The 23,240-nt window shown below is 41.7% G+C and overlaps 1 protein-coding gene across 2 annotated transcripts in view; it reads left to right on the top strand.

Annotated features, from left to right (window-relative positions):
* Window positions 1-22,865, top strand: part of BMPER (BMP binding endothelial regulator) — a 245,941-nt gene extending 223,076 nt beyond the window's left edge. For both annotated transcript variants that reach the window (XM_050783275.1, XM_050783276.1), the window contains 2 exons: window positions 11,571-11,701; window positions 21,458-22,865. In XM_050783275.1, the coding sequence (XP_050639232.1) occupies window positions 11,571-11,701; window positions 21,458-21,639 (313 nt within the window). In that variant the 3' untranslated portion in view covers window positions 21,640-22,865. The remainder of the gene's footprint in view (window positions 1-11,570; window positions 11,702-21,457) is intronic.
* Window positions 22,866-23,240: the final 375 nt, after the last annotated feature.

Below are 23,240 nucleotides of genomic sequence, written 5' to 3' on the forward strand. Positions count from 1 at the left end.
CTGCTGCCCTTTGATTAATGCACGTAGTGGAGGATTTGTGCCTTCGCCTGTTTGTGGGACTTGGCAGCCATCCACTGCCTAATGCGAAAAAGGCTTATGGAAGGATCGGCTCCTTTGAAGCAGGGGGCTGGTGGTGGCTGCTGCGTGTGGCTGGGGTGTGGCCTCCAGATGCTAGATGCCTTCACTTTCATAAATTTTCCTCACTGCCACTTGTGACTCCACACTCCCAATTACTGCCCTCTCAGGAGGTGGCCGTGGCCGACACAGGCAAACCCAGGCTGGTATTGTTCTGCAGTCGAGGGAAGACTAGAGACACTGCTAGGGCTGGCGTCCCGGGGGATGGCACCCTCGATCGATAGGAAAGAAAGAACAAAGTTCAATTCCTGCACATCCTTCAAATTCTGAACTTCAGTGGGGGCAAAGATGGGGGGCTGCAATTTCTGTTTTGCTTAGTCCTCTAACCATTTCCATTTCTGTGCATGGATGAATTTTGCTCTTCTCTTTAGGGATTCATTGGGGAAGGGGAGAATACAGACTTTCATTTACTTTCCGTGAGAACCCTAAGGGAGAGAAATTAGGCAGGGAAAGGAGGATATAGAAAGGGGTAATAATGTGCCCAAGATAACACAATTGAAGTTCACCCTTGGTGTGGTGATCCCTTACCTTGCTGCCTCTTCCAATAGATTATGCTGTGGGATACCTTTGAAGGCATGTTTTCTTCTCCTCTAGGGCCCAGACATGAGAAGCAACATTTAAGAAGGCATTTGCTGTCAAGTGCCAGTCCTGTACTTACTGAAGCCTGAGAGCCAGTGCCCCCTTAATATGTTGCCCTCGAGACTCCTCCTTGCGTGTTGCCTGGCTCAGTTCTGCCCTGCTCTCCCCACCACACCCCAAAGGACCCAGGATCGAAACCAGGTTCTTCTTTCTGTCTGCATTTCCCACAATGCCCAGTCAGCAGTTTGCAAGCAGCCGACATTCCCTTGGTGTTTGTGAGTTTCTTTGGGGTAAAGATCCCTCTCTCATTTTTGGGCAGGGGGCTTTTAAAATACATATACTACCTAGTTTTGGGGCTAGCTGAACCCTGGGCAAATTCATATCTTGACAGAGTCATAGAATATTAGTAGTGTGGGGACCCCATCATTTTACAAACTAAGAGTAAGGCTTACCCCAAAACATGGCTGAATATTGGCAACACGCTGATACCTTTGGCCCCTGATGGTATTACCACCTCAGACTTGGTAGATGTGAAATGTGTATATTGAAATGTGTATATTGCTCTCTGACATAGAGCTCCTAAAACTTTGTAGGCAAGAGCACTAGGGAAATCTTTTTATTTTATTTTATTTTTATTTTTATTTGGTCTCTGACCCCAGTTCCTGATACGGAGCTCCTAAGACCTTTTAATTGCATTAAATTAATTAATGCAATTAATTTCCTGAATGGTAGGAGTGACAGATGCAGAGCTCCTAAAGCCCTTGTAATTTACTTGGTGATAGCAGCATCTTTTGTTCTGATGAGACTACCCCTGGGGGGCTCCTGGACAGCCTTAGGATGGAGAGGGGCTGCATTACTAGAGGAACCAACTGTGTAATTAGAGGGTTGGACTTTCAGCCTCTCCCCCTAGCCTCTGAAGAGGGGAGAGGGGTTGAAAGTTGAGTTGATCACCAATGACCAGTGATGTAATTAATCAGGCCTATGTAATGGCACCTCCACAAAACCCCAAAAGGTCAGGGTTTGGGGGAGCTTCTGGATAGCTAAACACACAGGGGTTCCGGAAGGTGATATGCCTGGAGCGGAAGCTCTGCATCCCTTCCCACACCCTCGCCCTGTGCATCTCTTCCATCTGGCTGTGTATCCGTATCCTTGGTAACAGTCTTTATAATCCACTGGGTAACTCAAGTGTTTCCCTGAGTCCTGTGAGTCAGTCCGGCAAATTAACCGGATCCAAGAAGGGGTTTGTGGAAACTTTGATTTATAAACACGTTGGTCAGAAGCACAGGCCACAACCTGGGACCGCAATTGATATCTAAAGTAGGGAGCAGTGCTGTGGAACTGAGACCTTTGCCTGTGGGATCTGACGCTAACTCCAATAGGTAGTGTCAGAACTGAGTTAAATTTCAGGACACCCAGTTGGTGTCCCCTGGAGAGCTAGTGGTTAGTGGGGAAAAGTCCCTACACGTTTTGGTGACCAAAGCGTTTTGTGTTGAATGAGTGTGTGGAAGCAGGAAGAACAGTTTAGCTTTTCCTTTAGTGGTAAAGAATATTTCTCTTCTGCTTAGGTGAAGGGTTCCGACTCTCTTGTACTTGAAGTTCTTTTTAGAGACAAATAATATGTGAGGCTTGATGTACATAGGTAAAATGAGATTTCGCGAAAAAGATAAAAAAGGTGGATGGAGCAGAGACTTCTTCCTGGTGGTGTCCCACCTCGCCCTGCCCTCTCCAGGAACCTGCCTCAGACGCACTCACCCTTCTTGGCAGGCATCAGGGGTAGGTGCTTAGGATTACACAGGGCTTTAGTTCACCAGCCTTACAATTGTTTTACAGTAAGCATGGCAGTGATGAATTGAGCACAAGTTTAAGATAAAAGTGATTGATTTTCTGCCAAGCACCATTTTTATGTTCTTTTTTATCAGCCAGCCTCCAAAATGGTGAGTTGTTTGATTTAGAAGCAAATGCAGGAGTAAGAATTACGGTTACTTCATGCTCTAACTCTCGGCCACTAGAGGGGGGTCATGACCAAGCTTCCCTCTCCCTGTCCAGCTCCTGAGACCATCTTGCAAGATTTGCCGGGCTCTGCTAGAATGGGGCCCAAATTGAAATGAGGAGTTATTTCTAGAAGAGTGACAACTCAGCAAATGTCTGTTAATCATGGTCAGTTTTTCCCTCCGTGAAGCCAGTGTTTCCTACTTGAGCAAAGATAACTTAACTTCCCAATGGGAGTATTTCTAAAGTTACTGGTATATAGTCTCTGGCTTTGGGCTCCTTAAAAGCTATGGCCCCTGGGTATAGAGAAAATAGCAAAATGGTGCACATCCCTTCCCTGTTATTAGATGGGCGAGAATTTAACTGTGGATTATACTCTTCACATGTGGTCTGATATATGGCCTTATCAAGGGAGAAAATATTTTAGATTCCAGACATGTTTGGTCACTGCTAAAAGCGTACCTCTACTAAAAGCAAGTATGCGGAGTTTCTTCTAAAGCTGGGATCCATGGAAAATCCTAAGAATTGCTACTCTCTTAAAGGAGGTCTCTGTGTCCACAGATGCCTACATTATTTCACAAAATCAATCCATAGCTTCAGAAGAGGGTCAGAGGTGAATGATCATTTCTGGAGCTCCTGTGTGCTGCTGTGTGTGTAATGCCATTCACCTCCCGGGGAAAATTAGGAGGATTTAAAAATAAATATTTTTAGGAATTGGAGAGCATCTAAATTAGGTAAAAAGTGTTGGAATGTATAACTAGGCAATGTATATAGGGTAGGGACAGTGGGCAGGCAATCAAGTAAGAGATTCACTGTGAATCATGAACAAAAATGGTTTGGTAGGTTTTTCTCCTGTTAATTTGGCTGTTGGATTTTTGTTCTTGACAAGCCAGGAAGCAAGCAGTTGACGGGGAGGGAGGGACACAGAAGGCAGGAAGAAGAAAATACAAGGCTGAGCAGGGGAGCGCAGGAAGGTAACTGAAGAGTCCTTATGAGCAGGGACACATTGACTGATTCTGTGTGGCTCTGGATGTCAAACCTGAGAGTTAACTGGAGATTATGAGAATTTGGATCCCTAGAAGAAAGAAATGTTATAACCAGCAGATCTGCCGAGCTACCCTGCAAGGAAACCAGCCCCCTGTCCTGCGAGGTCTCAGGAAGAGGCTGTGTGGTTCTCTGTCAGGGAAATTTTTTGCTTTGTATTGTTTTTGATATGGGGAGGTTGACCCCGTGACTGTCAAATCTAAGATCTGCTGATTTGGAAATTCTGTGCCTCTACTCAGGCACCTCCCTTAGCCTGGAATTTCCCTTTTCTCATTCATAATAGTTGTTATGTCATTTGGAGTTTGATTTTTAGTATCTGCACAATCCTGTTTTCTTGGAGGAGCCCATCTCTGTTAGCCTCTGTACCTTGTTTAGTGCCTGGAACAAACAGAGCTCCATGAATGCCTTCTTTTCACCGAGGAGTGGGCTAACAATTTAACTTGAGTGTAGGGGGATGAGGGGAGAATTTGGGAAAGCTGAATTTGGGAAAGCTGAAAGAGAATTTGGGATAACTTTTGTATCTACAACCAGAGAAACAGGCTGGACTCTCGTTCCAGGTATCCTCCTGCCCTGTCTCCCCAGATCAAGGTTACGAAATCCACAAGCTAATGAAAATGCCTGGACTTGCTGTTCTGTCCTGGCAACCCCAAGCAGCCATAGAACCTGGAATATCCTCAGCAATATTTAAGCCAGCGTGGACGGTCGCCACAGGGATGCCAAACTGGGGCTGGCCCAGGAATGGTGTGGACAGAGCAGCAGGAACTCCCTGCTGGCTGGCTCAGCAGGCTAGCCCTGCCCTTTCATTGACAGCTCAATAAAACAGCCTCACACTTCCCAGGATTGAACCTTCTGGCCGTGTTTTTCGTGTGACAGTGGTGTTTTTTGTACCCCTTCGATGGACGGATAGGAATGAGTGTGTGAATGTGCCTGTATAGGGCTGAGGAAAAGAGCATGATATTGGATGACATTGTTTTCATAGGCGTAATGTGACATGAATATGCCTTCCTACCTTGGCTACTACCTTTAGTTATTTCCATGCAACTCAGATTAGAGAAATTAGGGCAGGATTTCAAGGATTAAAATGTGAGTTTTTTAATAGACTTGTGGTAGCTAACCGCACTTCTGCTCACTCAGCTGCGACTCTGTCTTCCTTACCTTCTCCCTCCCCTGTTTTCCATTGATGCCCAGGCACCAATAAACCTAAGATGCCTTCACTCACTTCTATCGCCTTCCTAGATATGTGGAACGAGGAAAGCCATATGACCAAATGGTGGTTTTCTTGTTATCTTCCTTGCACTGTTGAGTTCTGCCTCGATCCTGCCGTTGCTCCCAGGAAAGCTGACCTTCAGATTGACAAACATAGTCCGGCTGAAGACCCTTTGGGGTGGCAGAGAAGACAGCCAGAATGCTGGATGTCTGGCTCCGAGATGGAGCTGGCCCCTGCCACTCCTGGCTTGCCCTTCTGTTCTCCAAGAACCAGTGTGGAGAGTTCCCAATGGGTAATACATCTGCCGTTCAAAACTGTGCCTGGGAAGCAGAGACACTTGCCTCTGTCTGACAGGCACGGCCCTTGTGCCAGAGAAAGCAGAGGGGAAACCACTCGGATATGCTGTTGCTAGGAAGCATAGATGTGTTTGATGTTTTGATTTTAGCAGTATTGGAGGTTTGCCTTTTTAATAACATGAAAAACTATAGGTTTTTCTTATATCAAATATGTGCTTTATTGAAAATGTGTGGTTAAAGCAGAATTCTCTCATCAAATCCTTTTTTCCACCAGTCATTAGATTAAAAAAAAATTCCCCTGGAGACGGGAGAGGAGTGCAAGAAGTTCAAAATGAAAATGACAGCGGAAAGGTTCTTGCAGAAGCAGCTGAGTTCAGAGGTTGTTATGGCCAACAGCCCCCGTGGCCTTGGCCGTATTAAGCAGTGGTCACAGAGTGGGAGTAAGGGTGGAATTCATGCCTTTCAGATATCAGTGTCCAGCTGTTCAATCCTGCGGAAGCTGGGAAAAGGTCATGAGGTTACTCTCATTCACTCTTTGAACGATTCACTAAATATTTACTGAGCTATGTGTTCACGGCGCTGTGCTGGGAGGCTAGAAAAGCCAGACACAGTCCTTGTCCCCCAACAAGGAAAAAGGTGATATTTCAAAGGATCTGTGCAATAAGAAAGGTATGAAGGACATGCGACCCTATAGGGGGTGGCTAACTTTTTTGGGGCCACTTGGCAAGCACCACTGAGGAATTTGAATTAAGACTTAAAGGATAGACATTAGATTTTTCCGGTGGAAAAGACATGGAAGTACATTCAAGGCAGGAATAGCCAGGTGGATGGAAGGCCAAGGGTTGATGGGACATTCTATGACTTGGTAAAAGAAGGAGTAGGGAAGAAAGAAATGGAGTTAGAAAAGTAGGCTAGGATGCTAGGAACCTTGAATTTGATGCCAAGAAGTTTGAAATTTTTTTGTAGGTGCCCAATCAGAGGTGAGCTTGATTCTAATCTCAGGACACCTATAAATCCCTCTAGGAGGACAGAAATGGATTCCCTGGTGCTAATGGAGCTGCACTCTTGGCAGCACCATCTAATAGCACTTGCTTCAGTGATGGAAGTGTTCTCAATCCACTCTGTCCAATATGGGGGCCACCGGCACCTGCTGGCATTGAACATTTGAAATGTGGCTAATGGGAATGACAAACTGAACTTGTAATTTTATTTAATGGACATTAACTTAAATTCCAATTTAAATAGCCACATGTGTCTAATGGTTTCTGGTGTGGAGTGTCCAGGAGGCAGTAGCTGTAGTGTGATGCGGGAAAATAGTTCTGAAGGCTTCTCTGCAGATGAGTTGTGATTAATTGGATGTCAAGGAGGGAACTGACCACAGGTCAGTTCTGATCCCACTGCCGTGCTGAGTGCTATGAGGAACAGGGTTACAACACGCCTTCAAGGAGTCATTGAAACACGACACACAAACATCAAACATTGAGAGAAGGGAGGTAGTGGATGTGTGACAAAGTGCTGCCCAGCCTGGTGCCAGCTCCCTGGGCCCCTGCATCAGCTCTGGGCCTCCTCTTGCCCTATTGTGGCACCGAGCAGCTGTGTTAACCACACAGAACAAGAGTCCTGCCTGCACCTCTTGGCTGCCAGGCAAGATGCCAGGAGTGGGGTAGATGAATCAGGAAACCATTTCTAGATACATGAATTTGAAGCGCCTGTGACAGACCATATGCTTTAAGGGGATTGCATAGGCCTGATTCCTTTGTTATTTTGCCAATTCCGTTACAATAGAAACCTGGTCAGGCAGGCACTGTTCACCTGCAGAGCTTTTCTGGAAAAGCTCAGAGTAATGCAACCTGTGTTTTCCCACTGCAGCAGTGGGCGGCTGTGTTTCCTGACCAACTCACCATCAAACACAACATAAATGGGACAGAACAATGTCATGAGAGCAGAGATACCAAAGCCATAAATCTCAGTCACTCCCAGAAGTGATAAAATTCTGCTATTTATTCTATAAAATGAATATAAATGTAGACCATGGGTACGTACTGATTAAGGAAAGGACAGCAATCTTCCGTAAACACAGAAAACTCAACTTCACTGTGTCATAAATTAGATTTTCCTCACACTGAATTATGAAATGTGATAAACATGAATTGAATAGTTGAATAACAATAGTTTTGTCCCTCCCTAAAATTTGAAGTGCGTTTGAAGATGCTTTTATTTTTTCCCTTAATAAATTCCTTTGTAACCAGCAGAAGCATGCAACATTATTCCATTATCTATTCCACCACAACATCAATAGACCAATGAAACGCAGGTGTGAAGACAACACAAAGTGAATCCAGCCGAACGAAGTCTGCATCGAGAGGCTGCCGAAGCCCAGATTGGGAAGATTTTAGCTGGAGGAATGTTGAATAACTAAGACCTACAAATAGACACCTTCCTTTTCTCCCATTCTTTATTTTCCCACTATCATTCTGAAAATCTGATTTAAATACTAATATCTTTCATGATATTCTTTTGTGTAGTTTTAAAAGTAAATTGTGATGTTTACCTTTTTAGAAAAGTGATATGTATTCACAGCGCCTGCCTGACTCTTTGGGTTTCTATTGTAACGGACCTGGCAAAATAACAAAGGAATCAGGCCTAGGTAGAAAATACAGGTAAGAAAATTAAGGAGAACCACAATCCACCACCCTGAGCTGTCCTTTGGATTTAGTCATATCTGTTTTCAGTTATTCTTATTTTCATTGTGTGATTACACGATGTTGAAACACAGTTTTGTTATCCTTCTCTCTCTCTTTTTTTTTTTTAGTTAATCCTTCCCAAACATTTCCTCATATTTAAAAAATATATTTCCAAAACATCATTGTAATGGCTGTAGGGTATTTCATCACAGAAGTCACCTGCATTTATTTAGCTGGGCCCTTATTATGGACAATTTAGGTTATTTCCCTTTTCTTTTTCAATTTAAATAACATTGTGATGAAAATACCTAGGTTTGAAGCCTATATTCACGGGCATTACTATTTCCTTAGGTGTAAAATTTTCATCAGAGAGTAAGAACCTTTGTCTGGGCTGTGTATAAATATTATTCAATTTCTCTCTAGAAAGACCTAATGTAGTTACTGTGAATATGGGTTCTGAGATCAGACAAAAACAAGGTGTCATCCTAGGTTTGCAGCTCTGGATCTATGATCAACCCTGTGACATTGAGTAAGTTACTTAACTTCTTCAAGCTTCACCTTCCCTATCTATTAAATGGAGCAGTGAAATCTTTGCCTCATATCCCGTTGCCAAGTGGAGTGGAGGAGACAGTCCCTGAAAAACACTCCGTGTAAGAGCTGGCAGTTTCACACCACTGCCAGTGGGGCAGGGGAATGGCTGCTTCTCCATTCTCTCACCAACTCTAGTCATTGTTTTATGTAAAAGTCATCAACTTCATAAGTGAGAAACAACATTTTTGAATTTTAGCTTCCGAGACAAAACACATATTTCAAGCCTTTAAAAATACATAAAACATTTTCAAGTAAAGGTCTGGCTTGGACAAACATTTTTGTCTCATATATTGTTCCCCATGAGTGGCTGATCATATAAAAGCTCAGATCTTCCTTAGTTTTACAGTGAAGGCACATCATTGATTGTGTCTGTGGAGACAGAAGGGCCTGTCTGTGGGTGAGGTGGAGTATATGTACACAGTGGTTATTAAATGTGTGCTTAAAACATTTTCTCTCAATAGTCTCAATGAATTGGATTTAGCTATCGATAATTTATCTTCAATTGTGTAAATAGCTTCATAAGACAAGTAGAAATCAAGAAAAAAAAAAAGGAAAATATTCACTAACAATCCCCTTACCCAAACAAATTACATTTTATTGGTTTATTGTCCATGGAATGTTACAGAATTACAGTAGACATTCGTTCAAGTCCGAGGACACATTTCCTCACACTGAGACCAGCCTTTTCCCATGTATGTGCCATCATTTTACCAGGCCCATGAGATGCCGTTCCATCCAGGTCTTGGCGGTGGGAGCCGTGTATACAGAAAGAGACCTACCCCCATGGGCCAGGAGAGAGGGTGAGGAACAAATTCTTCTGGAAAAGTGAAGTAGGAATGGGATTAGAGGTTAGAACCTGGGGCAGCCAAAAATGTTGCTGTGAAGTCTGAGCATAAATACGATGGGTGTGGGTTATTCTGAAATGAAAATTGAAACAACAAAGGGAAACAGCATTGAGGGGAATTCATACGCCGACATTTAGACACCATTTTAGGGACAAGCTTTAGTTGGCTTCTCTTTGGAATTCCAGAGGCTCTCCCCAGTGTAGAGACAGTACTGTGTGTTTAATGCCTGAATGCATTTGCCGGAGATTTCTATAATAAAAGTGGGGAGAAGTATTAAGAAATACAACCTTGAGCCAGGCGCAGTGGGTCATGCTTGTAATCCCAGCACTGTGGGAGGCCGAGGCGGGTGGATCATCTGAGGTCAGGAGTTCAAGACCAGCCTGGCCAACATGGTGAGACTCTGTCTATACTAAAAATACAAAAAATTAGCCGGGCATGGTGGTGGGCACCTGTAATCCCAGCTACTTGGGAGGCTGATGATTATTGCTTGAATCTAAGAGGTGGAGGTTGTAGTGAGCTGTAGTGAGCCGAGATTGCACCATTGCACTCCAGCCTGGGCAACAAGAGCGAAACTCCGTCTCAAAAACAAACAAACAAACAAACAAAAAAACAAAAAAAAACCCAACCATGACTACTACAAAGAAAAAAGATCACTTTTTCTGTCCTGGTTATCGTGTCTTAGGTATCACTCATCAAATAATCTCTCAGTCCTTGACATGGAAGGAGGCTGTTTAGCTTTTACATCTGTTCCTCTTTTGTCCCTGTTTGTTCCTATTTCCCAAAACTGTGCCCTTGAGTGTTGGGCTGCAATAACTTTGTGCGTTCACTGTGAGCCTGTTGCTCCTTGAATCTGTTTTTTGCTGTTTAATTCCTGTTTAGAGCAGATAGTGTGTCGACCTCCACCCAGAGCTGGCTGACTGCTCTCGACAATCGATTGTGCACAGGTCCCACAATATGGGAAAATGGCGTTATTAACATCCAGTGGCAGTGTCATGATCGCTTTTCAAGATCATAAGTGCAGCTTGTCCTCTTGGATGTTATTTTTTCTGTGTTCAGCTTTGAACAGCTTCTGTGAGGAAGGGAGTTTGCTGAACAAGGTTATTAAAAATATAAGGATAGTTTAATTTTATTAATCTTGGAGGCCTCTTGCATAAATGTTAACTCGAAACTGTGAGGCAGTAAATTTGCTGAAAGAAGAAGATGACAGTTGTTGTGTGGTATAATAAAAAGGACACCACTTTCAAAGCTGGGAGATATAATTTAATTTGCTCTTTTCCACTTAAAAGTGCTGACTTTGGGCCCATGTATTTATTTGTAAAATGACCCCTTCATTTATGGAACAAGCAACTGTATTATGTCTTGTTTACCATCCAGTGACAGGCTGTGTGTGTAAACTGTAATATTATATACCAATGTAAGGCCATTAATATGTCTTTGTGGTCAAGATGTTTAAAAATTTGTTAGTTTGCATTTCCGCTCAATTTATGTCCTGGTCCATCATTTCCATATTTCAGCTATAGAGACTTTGGTTTAATCCTGTTCATCTTGCAGTCTAATTAGAGGCCTGAAATATTTGCTTTAATTTGAATTTGTCACTTTACATTCTAAAGACTGAAGATTCAGTGGTCCTTAAAAGAGTAAGATTCTAAGATATTAGAGAAATGAATTCTAATTGTCTGTCTTCAGAAAGCCATGGGATTTTGTGTTTTTATCAAGTTGGTTACCATTTTTGGAAACATTGCAGTAAAATTTATTAGTTTTATATCAGTGCTTGTCACAAGATGGTGATGGTATTCCAGTAGGGTAGCCATTAGGCGCATGGGGCTATTTACATCTAAGTTAATTAAAATTAAAGCAAATTAGAAACTTGGTTCCTCCGTTGTGGCAGCCACATTCCAGATACTCAGTAGCCAAATACAGAGTGGTTTTGCACAGTGGTGATGATAGAATATGTCTATCCTTACAGCAAGTTCTTTTGGATAATCTTTCTCTAGAAGAAAGGAAATCTAATATCACATTGTTCAGAGGTATCCAGCACTTAAGTCCCATGCAGAATTTTGCCAATTTAGGTTTCCAATCTAAAATAGACATTTTAATGGGCCAATCAGGTTTCCCCATCTACGACCCTTTCTGAAGTTATATTTAGGGTGTTTATGTTTGATATTTTTAAATGTTTGTATCTCTCTATTGGGTCCTATAGGTCCTGTGTGACAGACATGTGTGAATGTCCAGTCCATAAAAACTGTTACTGCGAGTCATTTTTGGCATATACCCGGGCCTGCCAGAGAGAGGGCATCAAAGTCCACTGGGAGCCTCAGCAGAATTGTGCAGGTAAGAAAGTCCTGGTGGATCTACCCATCAGAAGTTTACTGCAATGCCCAAGATGGCAGTGGAGGTGACTTGTGGATGCTGACGTGAATGGCCACGTGTCCCTTTGTCAGAGGAAAATCCCTTCAGTAGGCCAACTGGATTGCTACTTGATAAAATACAGGGACTTCCCACTGGGCAAGGTAGACAGCACTTAAGATAAATGCTTTGTGACAAGCATATTTAAGCAATTTAAAGATTTCCACTGTTGCAAAATCCTCTTGACCTCAAACTATCAGCTGGATAGACTTAGCTCATGGACGGTCATTGCTATGGCTTAGGTTATGTGTGAAGCAAAGGAGATTTGGGACAATTACAGTCATTTAAGGTCTTCAGGATAAATAAGATACTTTTTTTTTTAGAGATCATTATACAAAGCCTAGTAGAATTTTTTTCCCTTCTGAGAGATTTCTATAATAGTTGTTGCCTCAGGCAAGTTAATTAGCTTATTTGATATCTGTAAAATGGACTTCTTTATTCATCCAAGAAATATTTGTTACAAAGTGGCAAGGTACTGGGCACCGTGCTGACACTGGGTACTTTCATGGGTATAAGAGATGAAGCCCCAGCCATTGACGCACTGGCAGCCTAGTGGGAGAAACAAACAAAAACATAACTCTACAATAAAAATAAAAACTTGCAAATTACAGTAAGTATGAGGAAGGAAACGAACAGGGCAGAGTGGTAGGAAACCATTGGAGAGGGCTGAGATGGGATGAAGAGGGAGGCTTCTCTACAGATGATATTTTAGCCTTGCCCTGAAGGAGTGAAGGGAGTGAGGGCAAGCATTCTATGCAGAGGAAACATGTTTGATGGCATAAGGTAGGAGAAAAATTATTAGCATGCTCTCAAAGTGGAGAGGAGCCAGTGAGGTTTGAGCCTGGGGTGGGCTAGGGGAAGAGGGGCGTAAGAGGAAGGTGGAGTAGGAGCAGGAGCTGAATGACGCAGGACTTGGCAGGGCTTTGAAAGGAGTCTAGCTTTTATTCCAAGAGAAATGGAAGCCTCTGATAGCTTCTAAGCAAGCCTCTTTGTGCTTTCCAAAGATGACCCTGGATACTAGATAGAGAATAGATTGGAAGGGGACAAGATTGAAACCAGGATACTAGGCAGGAGGCTATTGTGATAGTCCTGGTGAAAAACTGATGGTGGCTTGGATTAAGATGGTGACAGTGCATGTGGAGAGGAAGGGAGAGAGTCTAGATTTTAGAAATTTGCAATTTTAGAATAATGCCTGCTATCTAGTTACAAACATTAGTGATATATGCATGAAGCATCTCAAACAGTGTCCAACTCATAGAAGATGTCAACGGTAGCTGCTGTTGTTACTTAGATTTGAAGGAGAAATGAACTGAATAGTTGTCACCTAGTTCAAGGATTGGCAAATTTTTGTCTTTGAAGGGCCAGATTTACCTGAAACAAAGAGACTGGGATTTTCAGCCTACTACCCTAGTCTTAATAGCCTTAGCTCACATCTCAGAAAAGAAGGCCACTCATGCCACTACTGACTCCAGAATGTCTACATTGGTTGAAGATAAGAGTGGTCACCTGGTTAAAAAGAAGCATCAAGAAGAATTGCCTTGAAGCTGTGATTGCAGTGTGCAGACATTGCGTTCACTTAGACCCGTGCGTTATAACCTGTCTGGACATTGGAATCACCCTGGGAGCTTAAAAAATGAACCAGGAACCTAAGCCTGTGCCCTGTGCGCTGATGCCTTTCTTCAACTGGCCTCGTGTACCTTTTAAAACTCCCCAGGTGATTCTGACCTGCAGCCTGTGTTGAAACCCCTGAGGTAACCCCTGTGTTTACTTGGGTGGCTGTGGGGAGGTAGGATGATGGATTTTTGGGAGTTGCTGAAGCTTCCTCAGCTGCCCCTTGGTGCAGTCACTAGTTTGTGTTTTTTGAAAAGCACCAGAGCCCTTTCACCTTCCTGTGACCTCCATTTTGGTTGTGCCCCCTCCTCTGCAAACCCAAGTACAATCTTTATATCAGAGTTAACCTTCCACAACAAGTGTGCTGCTTTATCAATGCTGCCCTTCTCAGATAAGTATTGATTCGATAAAAATAATTCACTTAAGGTGTGACTGAGGCTGCTAAAAGGTGAGGTAAATGGCTGCCCTCTAATCTAATGCATCAGTGCTGGGTAGAATATGTGAGGGTGAGGTTTTTGAGGAACTGGGTCCTTCCAGCCATCTTGAATACTCCTAGCTGCCTTTATTTTGAATCCCCTTTCCCTTGAATCTACCAGAAAATGAATAAAATAAATGGAGTCAAGCTTGATCCATCCATCCATCCTGGTATAATGCAGGGCTCAGCAGAATTCTATTAATTTGATTAGCTGTGACAGTGCTGTTGTTGGGATCGTATTAGATTTAGGATATATGATCCTTCTCTCCCTGGCCCAGAGCTATACTTAGCACCATTTCAGTGCACACATTGCATTTGAGGACTACACATTTCACGTCAGCATCTTCATTTCAGGGACTGAGTCTCTGGAGCTAAAATTACTTTTCTAATGGAGAAGGAATATGGCTCCTGAAAGATTCCATTTACCTCTTCTTAGTGGCACCATCTGGGTGAAGTATAACTCCGTCAAATGAAATTCAGTGGGAGGGGAACATTTTAGACATACACATTCTCTCTCTCTCACATACACACACACACACATACGCACACACACACATTATGAACTTCCACAGACTGACAGCTGGTACATGAAGAAATAAATTTACACAGATCTGTAGCATCTCTCAGTAGATTCAGTTCAGATTCACGTAGAATATTGAAGACTATAAGAGCCTTCTTTAGTTGTTTTTAGCTCCCAGGTCCTTTGACTCATGACAGCACTTAAGACCACGTAAGACAAAAAAGAGAAATCTTCCAGAGTAAAAAGTTTGGAAGTTGAACATATAAGAAGTTAGCCAGGCGAGAAACTCTGAATGAACCAGTGACATTTTAAAGTCCAACCTGGATTTTAACACTGTCATGACTACAGACACAATATGTGCCCACTACCTATGGCATGAGGGACTAATGGAACTCTAATTTAGCATGGGAATTGCTAAATGAAATCGAATATGTTAAGGGCTATAGTGAAAGTACATAAAAGTTTAATAATAATCATTTATATTGCTATTCACCCATTTTAAGCACGTCCTTTCCCCCAAGGACTATATTAGTATTTTATGTTATATTTTATCTTGATAATACCCATAATACTTTATTTATATGGTAACTTTATATTACCCACATTTTACTCATAGGGTCGTTGAGACTTAAAATAGTTAGGTAATTAGCTGAAAGTCTCAGAGCTAGGAAGCGAGGAAGCTGGGAGTTGAACCCCGGTCAACTTGCATCGTTGCCCCGTTCTTAATCATTATGAGAACACAGAGACCCATAAGCATTGTGGAAAAAAAAGGAATGCATATTTATGTGCTTGTATTAGTGTCAAATAATTCATCCAAATATGTATCTAAATCTTAGTCACCTTAGTGACTTTCCAATTTCTATTTCTTTGTTCCCTATCACTGGTGTTTGTTACTTGGAACCCTCTGACTCTAAATTTGTTGTGATCTTGTCTGCTGTATGTTACATTGTCATCCTCAGCAGAATGTCTGCCACCTGCCTATAACTGATACTAATTGTCACTGCACACTCAGTAATACATTTTATACATGGAAAAGGTGCTGGAAATGTGGGTGTTTGTGTCTTTCTGTAGCATAATGGATGATCTGCTGGGCTATGTGAACAGTTTTCTCCCTCCTTGTCTGGCTCTACAAACCCCAGATGGTTCTAGCTCCTTCCGTGCAGCAACTCTGCCCTAATTATATACACTGAGTTATTTCTTGACTGACTGGATGCCTCCTGTAAAAGTTCAAGAGATAAAGTCAGGTACTGTGACCTTCAGCACCCCGTAGGGGGATGTGGAGATGGTTGAGTTCTGGAAGGCACAGAGCCATGCTGATTGAATGTATTGATAAAGCCGGCACATAATGTTTTTATGTTTCACCTATAGCTGTTTGAATGCTGCTTTGAGAATAAATGCACTCTAACCCTAACCACTTTGGCAGATCCCCGTTTTTTTGTTGTTGTTGTTGTTTGTTTGTTTTTGTTGTTTTTTGTTTTGAGACGGAGTTTTACTCTTGTTGCCCAGGCTGGAGTGCAATGGCGTGATCTTGGCTCACCACAACCTCTGCTTCCCAGGTTAAAGCGATTCTCCTGCCTCAGCCTCCCTGGTAGCTGGGATTACAGGCATGTGCCACCATGCCTGGCTAATTTTGTATTTTTAGTAGAGACGGGGTTTCTCCATGTTGGTCAGGCTGGTCTCGAACTCCAGACCTCAGGTGATCCGCCCGCCTCAGCCTCCCGAAGAGCTGGGATTACAGGCGTGAGCCACCATGCCCAGCCATGTTGTTTTTTAACTATTTAACAAAATAGATCCTTTTAAAATACATATGTGCCAATCAAATCACACCTATGTTTTAAGAAATGATCTTACGCCTTTTACAAGTTTGAAAAAACAACTGAATTTCCAGAGGATAAATTAGGGCTCAAGTCAGTGTTCATGTTCTAGGATCATCTAAAAGCTGTGCTGAATTGAAGGCAAATCTGATGATGTCACTCCACAGCTTAAAACCCTTTCAAAGCTTCCGTTTGCCAAGGCTGATGGGGTCATTTGTGGTCTCTGACCCTGGCTTACTACTCTGCCTCTGTCTCCTACCACCTGCCCTCCTCAAGGTTCATGTCTCCAACCCACCAAACCAAGGATCCACCCTTCCCTGATTAAGCCACAGTACCTTGCTGTTGCCTGCACCCCTCCCTTTGTTCCTGATGTTCTATGTATCTGGGAAGCTCTTCTTGTCATTGTCTGTCTGACAAGTTTGCTCACTTGATGCTTACATAGGATCCATTCTCTCAAGTCTTCCTTGATCTCTACCCAAATCTCAGTGCTGAGCTGATGTCTTTCTCTCTTACTCTTCCCCTGTACTTTGTTCTCATTGTCTGATATGATACATCTTATATTTTGCTAAGAACCTGTTTACACATCAGCTTTACCTATTTGTTTGTAAGCCCAACCTCCTATAACTGGAGGACAGAGATGATATCTGATCACATTTTATTCCCCGGGCTTAAGAGAATGCCTGACACATAGATACTCAGTGGATGTTTACTGATTTAATTTGAATTGAATGGGAGATGGTAGTTATAGGATGAAGGATAATACGAGAGAGAGAGAGAGAGATCTTTTTTTTTCTCTAGTAGTTTTCATTTCCTGCAGTCTACTTTTGACTTGTTGACTGAGGGACATACCAGTCCTTAATAGTAGAAAGGTAAGATGCCTCAGAAGAAGTTGAAAGGTAGAGCTAGAAGAGAGAATTGAGACGTCAGAGAGAGGAAATGACATGGGAGAGTTCATAGCTACAGGATAGTCAGGGAAACACAAAGAATGTGGTGGGAAAGAAGAAATGCTGCTGAGAAATTTTTATACTACAAGGAATCCTTGCAAGACTTAAAGGGGAGCAAAGCCTCTAGAGGGCAAGGTGAGTTGAAAGAGGCATTCTGAAAGCAATGGAGTGGAAAATGAACTCAAAACTGGCCAGACAAAATCCACACTGGGAAAAGGAATGATGGATTGAATGTCATTAATATGAAATCCTCATCCAGGAGGCATGCATTGAGCTGCTCCCCCATGCCTGTCCCTGTGCCAGAACCTTTGGTTACAGAAGATAAGAATCCTGCCCTCAGGAGCCCAGGCCTCAGTGATACACTCTCTTCAACTGCGGGTGCTTGTCACAGTGACCCCCAGAACCTTTAAAATCAATAGCTGCACATGCACCACTGCAGATTCAGAGCAAAAACCTTTAGGGATGGGCTGAGAAATAAATATTTTTTAAAAGCACCTCAGGGACTCATGAATCTCTGATTAAGAACTATAGCTGTACTGTAATTGGGAGATTAAAGCAAATAAGAAAATAACGATAACATTAAAAGTACTGTGGGTTGCAGAGGAGAGAAAGCATCTTGGGGGGATATCCAGAAACCTATTTGAAGTGGGGGACATTTGAATTAAGATAAAACTGATTAGACTGGGAAAAGAATCAGAACTAATGGTAATAGATTTCAGAGGTCTCTAACTGGAAGTCAGAGATAAAACTGTAGTAATTGAGGAAGAGAGAGATAGAAGAGAAAACAATGTCAGGGGGAGATTCCAGGAGGTAATGTGAACATTTAATGCCAGGAAGTGGGAAAAGAAACCCAAGAGAGAGAGATGTTCTCCGGGAGTCAGCAGAAGAACGAGGAGAGTTCACTATCATAAGATAAAATGGACACAAAGACCAAATATTTTGCAGAGTGGTCTTGGGAAAATGGGAGTTGCCAAGATGTTAGTGGATATGGACATTAATGAAAACTTTGGAGGGAACTGCTTCGGTCAAGGGGTGGGTGAGGAGATGAGCTGTCAACATTAATGAATTGCAGAAGACTAGGCTAACATGACCGTAAATTCTTCCACAAAGTCTGGAGGTGAAAGGAAGGAGAAAACAAAGCTGATAGTTTAGGAAATATTTGTTGTTGTTGCGAAATACATAGGGAGAAGATTAATGTGCTATGACAAAGAGTAGGGTAAGTTCTGAAAGCGATGGGGCAGAGAAGAAGAATGGCAAATCCAGGATGGGTGCAAATAGAAGAGACAGTGAGGGGTAAATTAAGGGTGCTCCTGCAGATGACCTAAATCCAACACTGAAAGAGGGTAAGTGCTTTGGGATGGAGAAGTGCTCCAGTAGGGCTTGAGGTAGAAGAGGATGGGAAATAGTAGGACCTAATTCGGCTTTGGAGATAGTTTTCTTCTCAGTTGCTAAAAAGGAATGAGTCTCTGAGTGACTGAAGCATGAATGTAGAGTTTGTTTGCAGGATCAAATCTCAATCTTGGCTGCTCATTAGCATCGTCAGTGTGGGGCAGGGTCAAAGGAAAGGATGAGTGTTTTGTTTTGTTTTCTTAAATTACTGATATCCTGATCCCACCTTGAGGGGTTCTAATGTAATTGATCTGGGCTGAAGTCTGGGCATCAGGAAGTTCCCCAGGTGATCCTAACTTCCAGTTGTGACCACCATTAGTCTACCGAAGCGTAACAACACATGAATACAATTACTGTGTGTAAATATGATATTCAGCTTGGATGTTTCCAAATCATTAAGCAAATGTAATGTATAGGGTATTCTGTTAGTCACTGAGAAGAGAAAAAAAGAGGACTTTGAAGGGATCAGTGAAAAGTCAAAAGATTATCAGAGAAGCCTAAATTGAGAGACTCAAAGGAAGGGTTATGTCAATCCACCCACTCACTCATCCATGTATCCATCAACTCTATTTCCCAATAGTCCTCTGAGTATCTACTAAATGTCAAACACCATACCCCTGCGTAAGGTAAAGAAACAGAACAGCGTTCCCCTCTAGTAGCCTATATTTGAGTTGGTGTGTGTATGTGGAGAGAGAGAGAGAAAGAGTATGAGTGGATGAAACTGATGACTACAATTTCACGTTGTAAATGCAGTGATGGGATAAGCAGCAGGTGCTCTTCTTATCAGTCAAGGAACATCCATCCCATCCACACAGAAGAGGTGGGAATTCAGTTGAAAATGTTGGGAACTCAGTTCAGAAGAGTGGAAGATGAGGTGAATGGTGGTGACGTTCACCAAGCCAGATAATGGCACCAGATCAAGGCACTAGAGTCCACCATGCATGAGGGAGCCCATTGATGTCATCTGTAGAGACATCTGTGCAAGGGCACAGATCACAGAATAGTGTAAAGAGGGGGTAGAGTACAGATCCTTAGGCACAAATGGAAAATTCCAATCCCCTCTCTGTTGTGGTTATGTCTGTTTCATAACAGCTTTATTTAGTGAGTATTTATTGCTGACTTCCATATCTAATGCTCGCCAAGTGCCAGAAAATGTGTAAGCTAGAGATGTAGTGAGGGACCAGACAAAAACTCCACCCTCAGAGAGCTTACATTGTAGTGTTGGAAGACAGAGTAAATATGAAATGATGTCAGGTAGTAGTATGTGTAAAGAAATAAATGGGGAAAGGAGGTAGTGAATATGAAAATGTTATTTTGAATAGGAAGTTACCTTTGAGAAGGCACCTCAGAAAGCTGAGAGTAAGCTAGGTGTAGGAATCAATAAGGCATAGATTACATGGGATGTTTCAATATCAGTGACTAGTAATTAGCTGCTACTACTCATCCCTCTGCTGGTGTATCAGACAGCAGCCATGTCATTTACCTCTATCCCCAAAGTATCTCATATAGGGACTTTGTTCAGAGCAGATGTTTACTAAGAGTCAGTGGTTTAGTTAACAGTTGAAGCAGGGATAAATAAATAATACACCAGTGCTTAATATGTATCTATACAGAAAAATGTTCATTATCGAGCCATGTAGTTTAAAGTTGGTTTTATTTAGATGTGTTGTTTCATACAAAACTTGGTTTTTGAATAGTAAGAGCCGATGAGAAGTTGTTGATTACTCCCTGGAAAGAATGCGCTCTCTCATTTGTTTTTAACCAGTGCAATGGATATTTGAGAAGCCTTCATAGAATTTATTTTATGGTGCTTATTAACTTTCTTTTACTTAAATATCATCAAAGATCAACATTTTGTGGCAACTCTAAATGCATAACTTGAGAGACTCAAAGTGAGGCCCGTTTGCTGGCAAACCAGTTCTATCCTTAAATTTTACAATTACACGATTCCTCACCAGGTATTATTCTGCAGACAGCATAAACAATAGAGGCATTGAAGCTGAGCATGTCTTCCATTGTTTTCACTTTTGTTTAAAGCAACTTTAAATGAAGATTGAATTGTTATTGGTGCTCTTGGAGGGTCCCTGCTCTAAATTTCTACTTGTGTCAACATTCCTATTCTTGAGAAATGAGGGGTGGCCCCTTCGACTGCCACTGGATGTGACTCAGATGGAAAAGGCTGTGTGTCACAGAACTTCCAGAATGTTTGCATTGTTTTTTTTTCTGACAAGTCTAGTCATGAATTTTCAGGATCTCTCAGAATTTTGTCAAAATCACTTTGCCTCTAAGTCAATAAAGATAGTAAATTGGCTGTGACATGGCAACGTTATCGTTTTTATATTGCCTGACCCAGCCAGCCGTTGTCTTCCCTGCAGTCACACATCTGATGTTTCTCTATTTGGCTTAACCCAGTCTTGCTTCAGCACTCCTTAAATTTACTAATTTAACACACGATCACATTGATTAAAATACGTCACACATTCCCAATATCCTTGGTAGGTTTTTTCTCTGTGGCTAATTTCATATATTTGAATATTGATGTAGTTGCACAAAATATTCCTATTCATCACAGCTCAATAGCTGAAAGGACTATTTGCAGCAGATGTTTTATACTATTTAATTATTTGTACAATAACTAAATAACCTTAAGTATTTTCCTATAGCCTTACACGTTTATAGTTTATCTTATCTAAGAATAAGATAAATTCTTATTCAGATCTACCTGTGTTTGTTTTTATAGATGTAGCTGATTCCCAGAGTGTTTGAGGAATGTTGGGTGTTTATCGTTCTCTTGTTAAAATGCAAATCTGAGCCTGAGCTATGGAAAGGTCTATGCAGTGACATGAGCCTGCAGAAATGGCATCTGGCTGAGGGTGAATTAATGGGGCATTTCTCCATGTCATGGCTTTGTCTCCTTCTCTTTTTCAGCCACCCAGTGTAAGCATGGTGCTGTGTATGATACCTGTGGCCCGGGATGTATCAAGACCTGTGACAACTGGAATGAAATTGGTCCATGCAACAAGCCATGCATTGCCGGGTGCCACTGTCCAGCAAACTTGGTCCTGCATAAGGGAAGGTGCATCAAGCCAGTCCTTTGTCCCCAGCGGTGACCTTTGTTTCGATCCTTAAGACTTTGAAACCTGGTGACTTTGACACTGAAGCGGAAGAGCCAATGAAGGACTAAAATATTTGTGTGCCAGATTCTGTAAACACACACACACAGAGTATATATGTGTATATATATAGATATATTCAAAATCATTTCATCATTTATATAAACTATAGGGGGATTATTATATGTATATTTTTTGCTATAAGACATGTATTGTTTCTAGGATCCTAACCTGTAAGCCATTGAACATGTTGTATAAATACACCTGGTGTTTTTAATTTAATAAGGTGGCATGCAGATACATTGGATAGTGTTAACATCCCATACATGTGTCATTTTTAAGGAAGTTTTCTAAGAACCCTCAATTGCCTGCCTGTATTAATTTTAGTTTTGAGTCAGGATTTGTAATTGAGTGGGAAATGTGTTTCTCTGGAGAAGGGCACATTTATCTAGGGGCATTTCAGGTTTCCAAAGAAAAGAATGTATGCCTGGGAAAGACAGCAGGAGATTGGTGACTGGCCCTAATGGTGCATGAAAAGTGAGGGATAGGCTGTTAGAATGTATTAGGTCGTGGGCTAATATTATTTCCAAAATTGATTGGCTGGTTGCCAAGAAATATATATATTTGTCACTAGGGCATAACCAAAGAATCAAGTGATTTCTTGCCATCCTTGCATAGTCCTCAAGTCGTCTAATCATCTATGTGTATATGATGGATGTGACCATTTATATGTCATGTGTTGAGATTAAAGAGTGTCTGGATGACATGTTAATTTTATTGAGCATGAGAAGGTATTTGAAGAAACTGTTGCACAACATATGATGAAATTTTGATTTCTCTGAATCTCAGAGTAATTTAAGATGGGCAAATCCAATGAGTTGATGTAACCCATCTACATTTTGTGGCTATTTCATGTATAAAATGAAAGGCTTTAGTTATTTCTAGAGGAGTCCCATCCAACGCTATTTGGCGACTGTTAATATGTTATAATTGTTAGGCAGTGGAAAAGCCTTTATTGACGAATTGATTTAACCTCAGTCCAAAGAACAGTCTCTATACTTGCTCTCATTTACTGATAAGCTGCTACTAGTTACCATTTGATTGTCTTGATTTTCGTCTTCAGTTGAATTGGTGAAAACATCAACAAAACAAAACCCACTGTGTCTTAAAATAAAATGTTCTGCATTGTAGTCAATAAAGGGCTTAAGATGTAAAACAATGCATTTTCTCTGTCAAGATGTCCTGTGTTATACTTTATAAATTAGTTGCATCAACTTCAGATTTATCAAATTTTAACAGTTTTATTTAGTTATAATTTTTGTATCTTACAACAGTATATATAAAGACTATTATTAATAGACAAAAGCAAACCTATGTTTTTTTTTTGTTTTTTTTTTTTTTTTTGTATTTTTTAGTAGAGACGGGGTTTCACTGTGTTAGCCGGGATCGTCTCTCAATCTCCTGGCCTCGTGATCCGCCCGTCTCGGCCTCCCAAAGTGCTGGGATTACAGGCTTGAGCCACCGCGCCCGGCCAAACCTATGTTTTTGACAAGCCAGCATGTTGCCAATGCTTGTCAAAGACATTTATGTTTCTTTTA

Source organism: Macaca thibetana, chromosome 3, assembly GCF_024542745.1.
Source record: "Macaca thibetana thibetana isolate TM-01 chromosome 3, ASM2454274v1, whole genome shotgun sequence".
NCBI lineage: Eukaryota > Metazoa > Chordata > Mammalia > Primates > Cercopithecidae > Macaca > Macaca thibetana.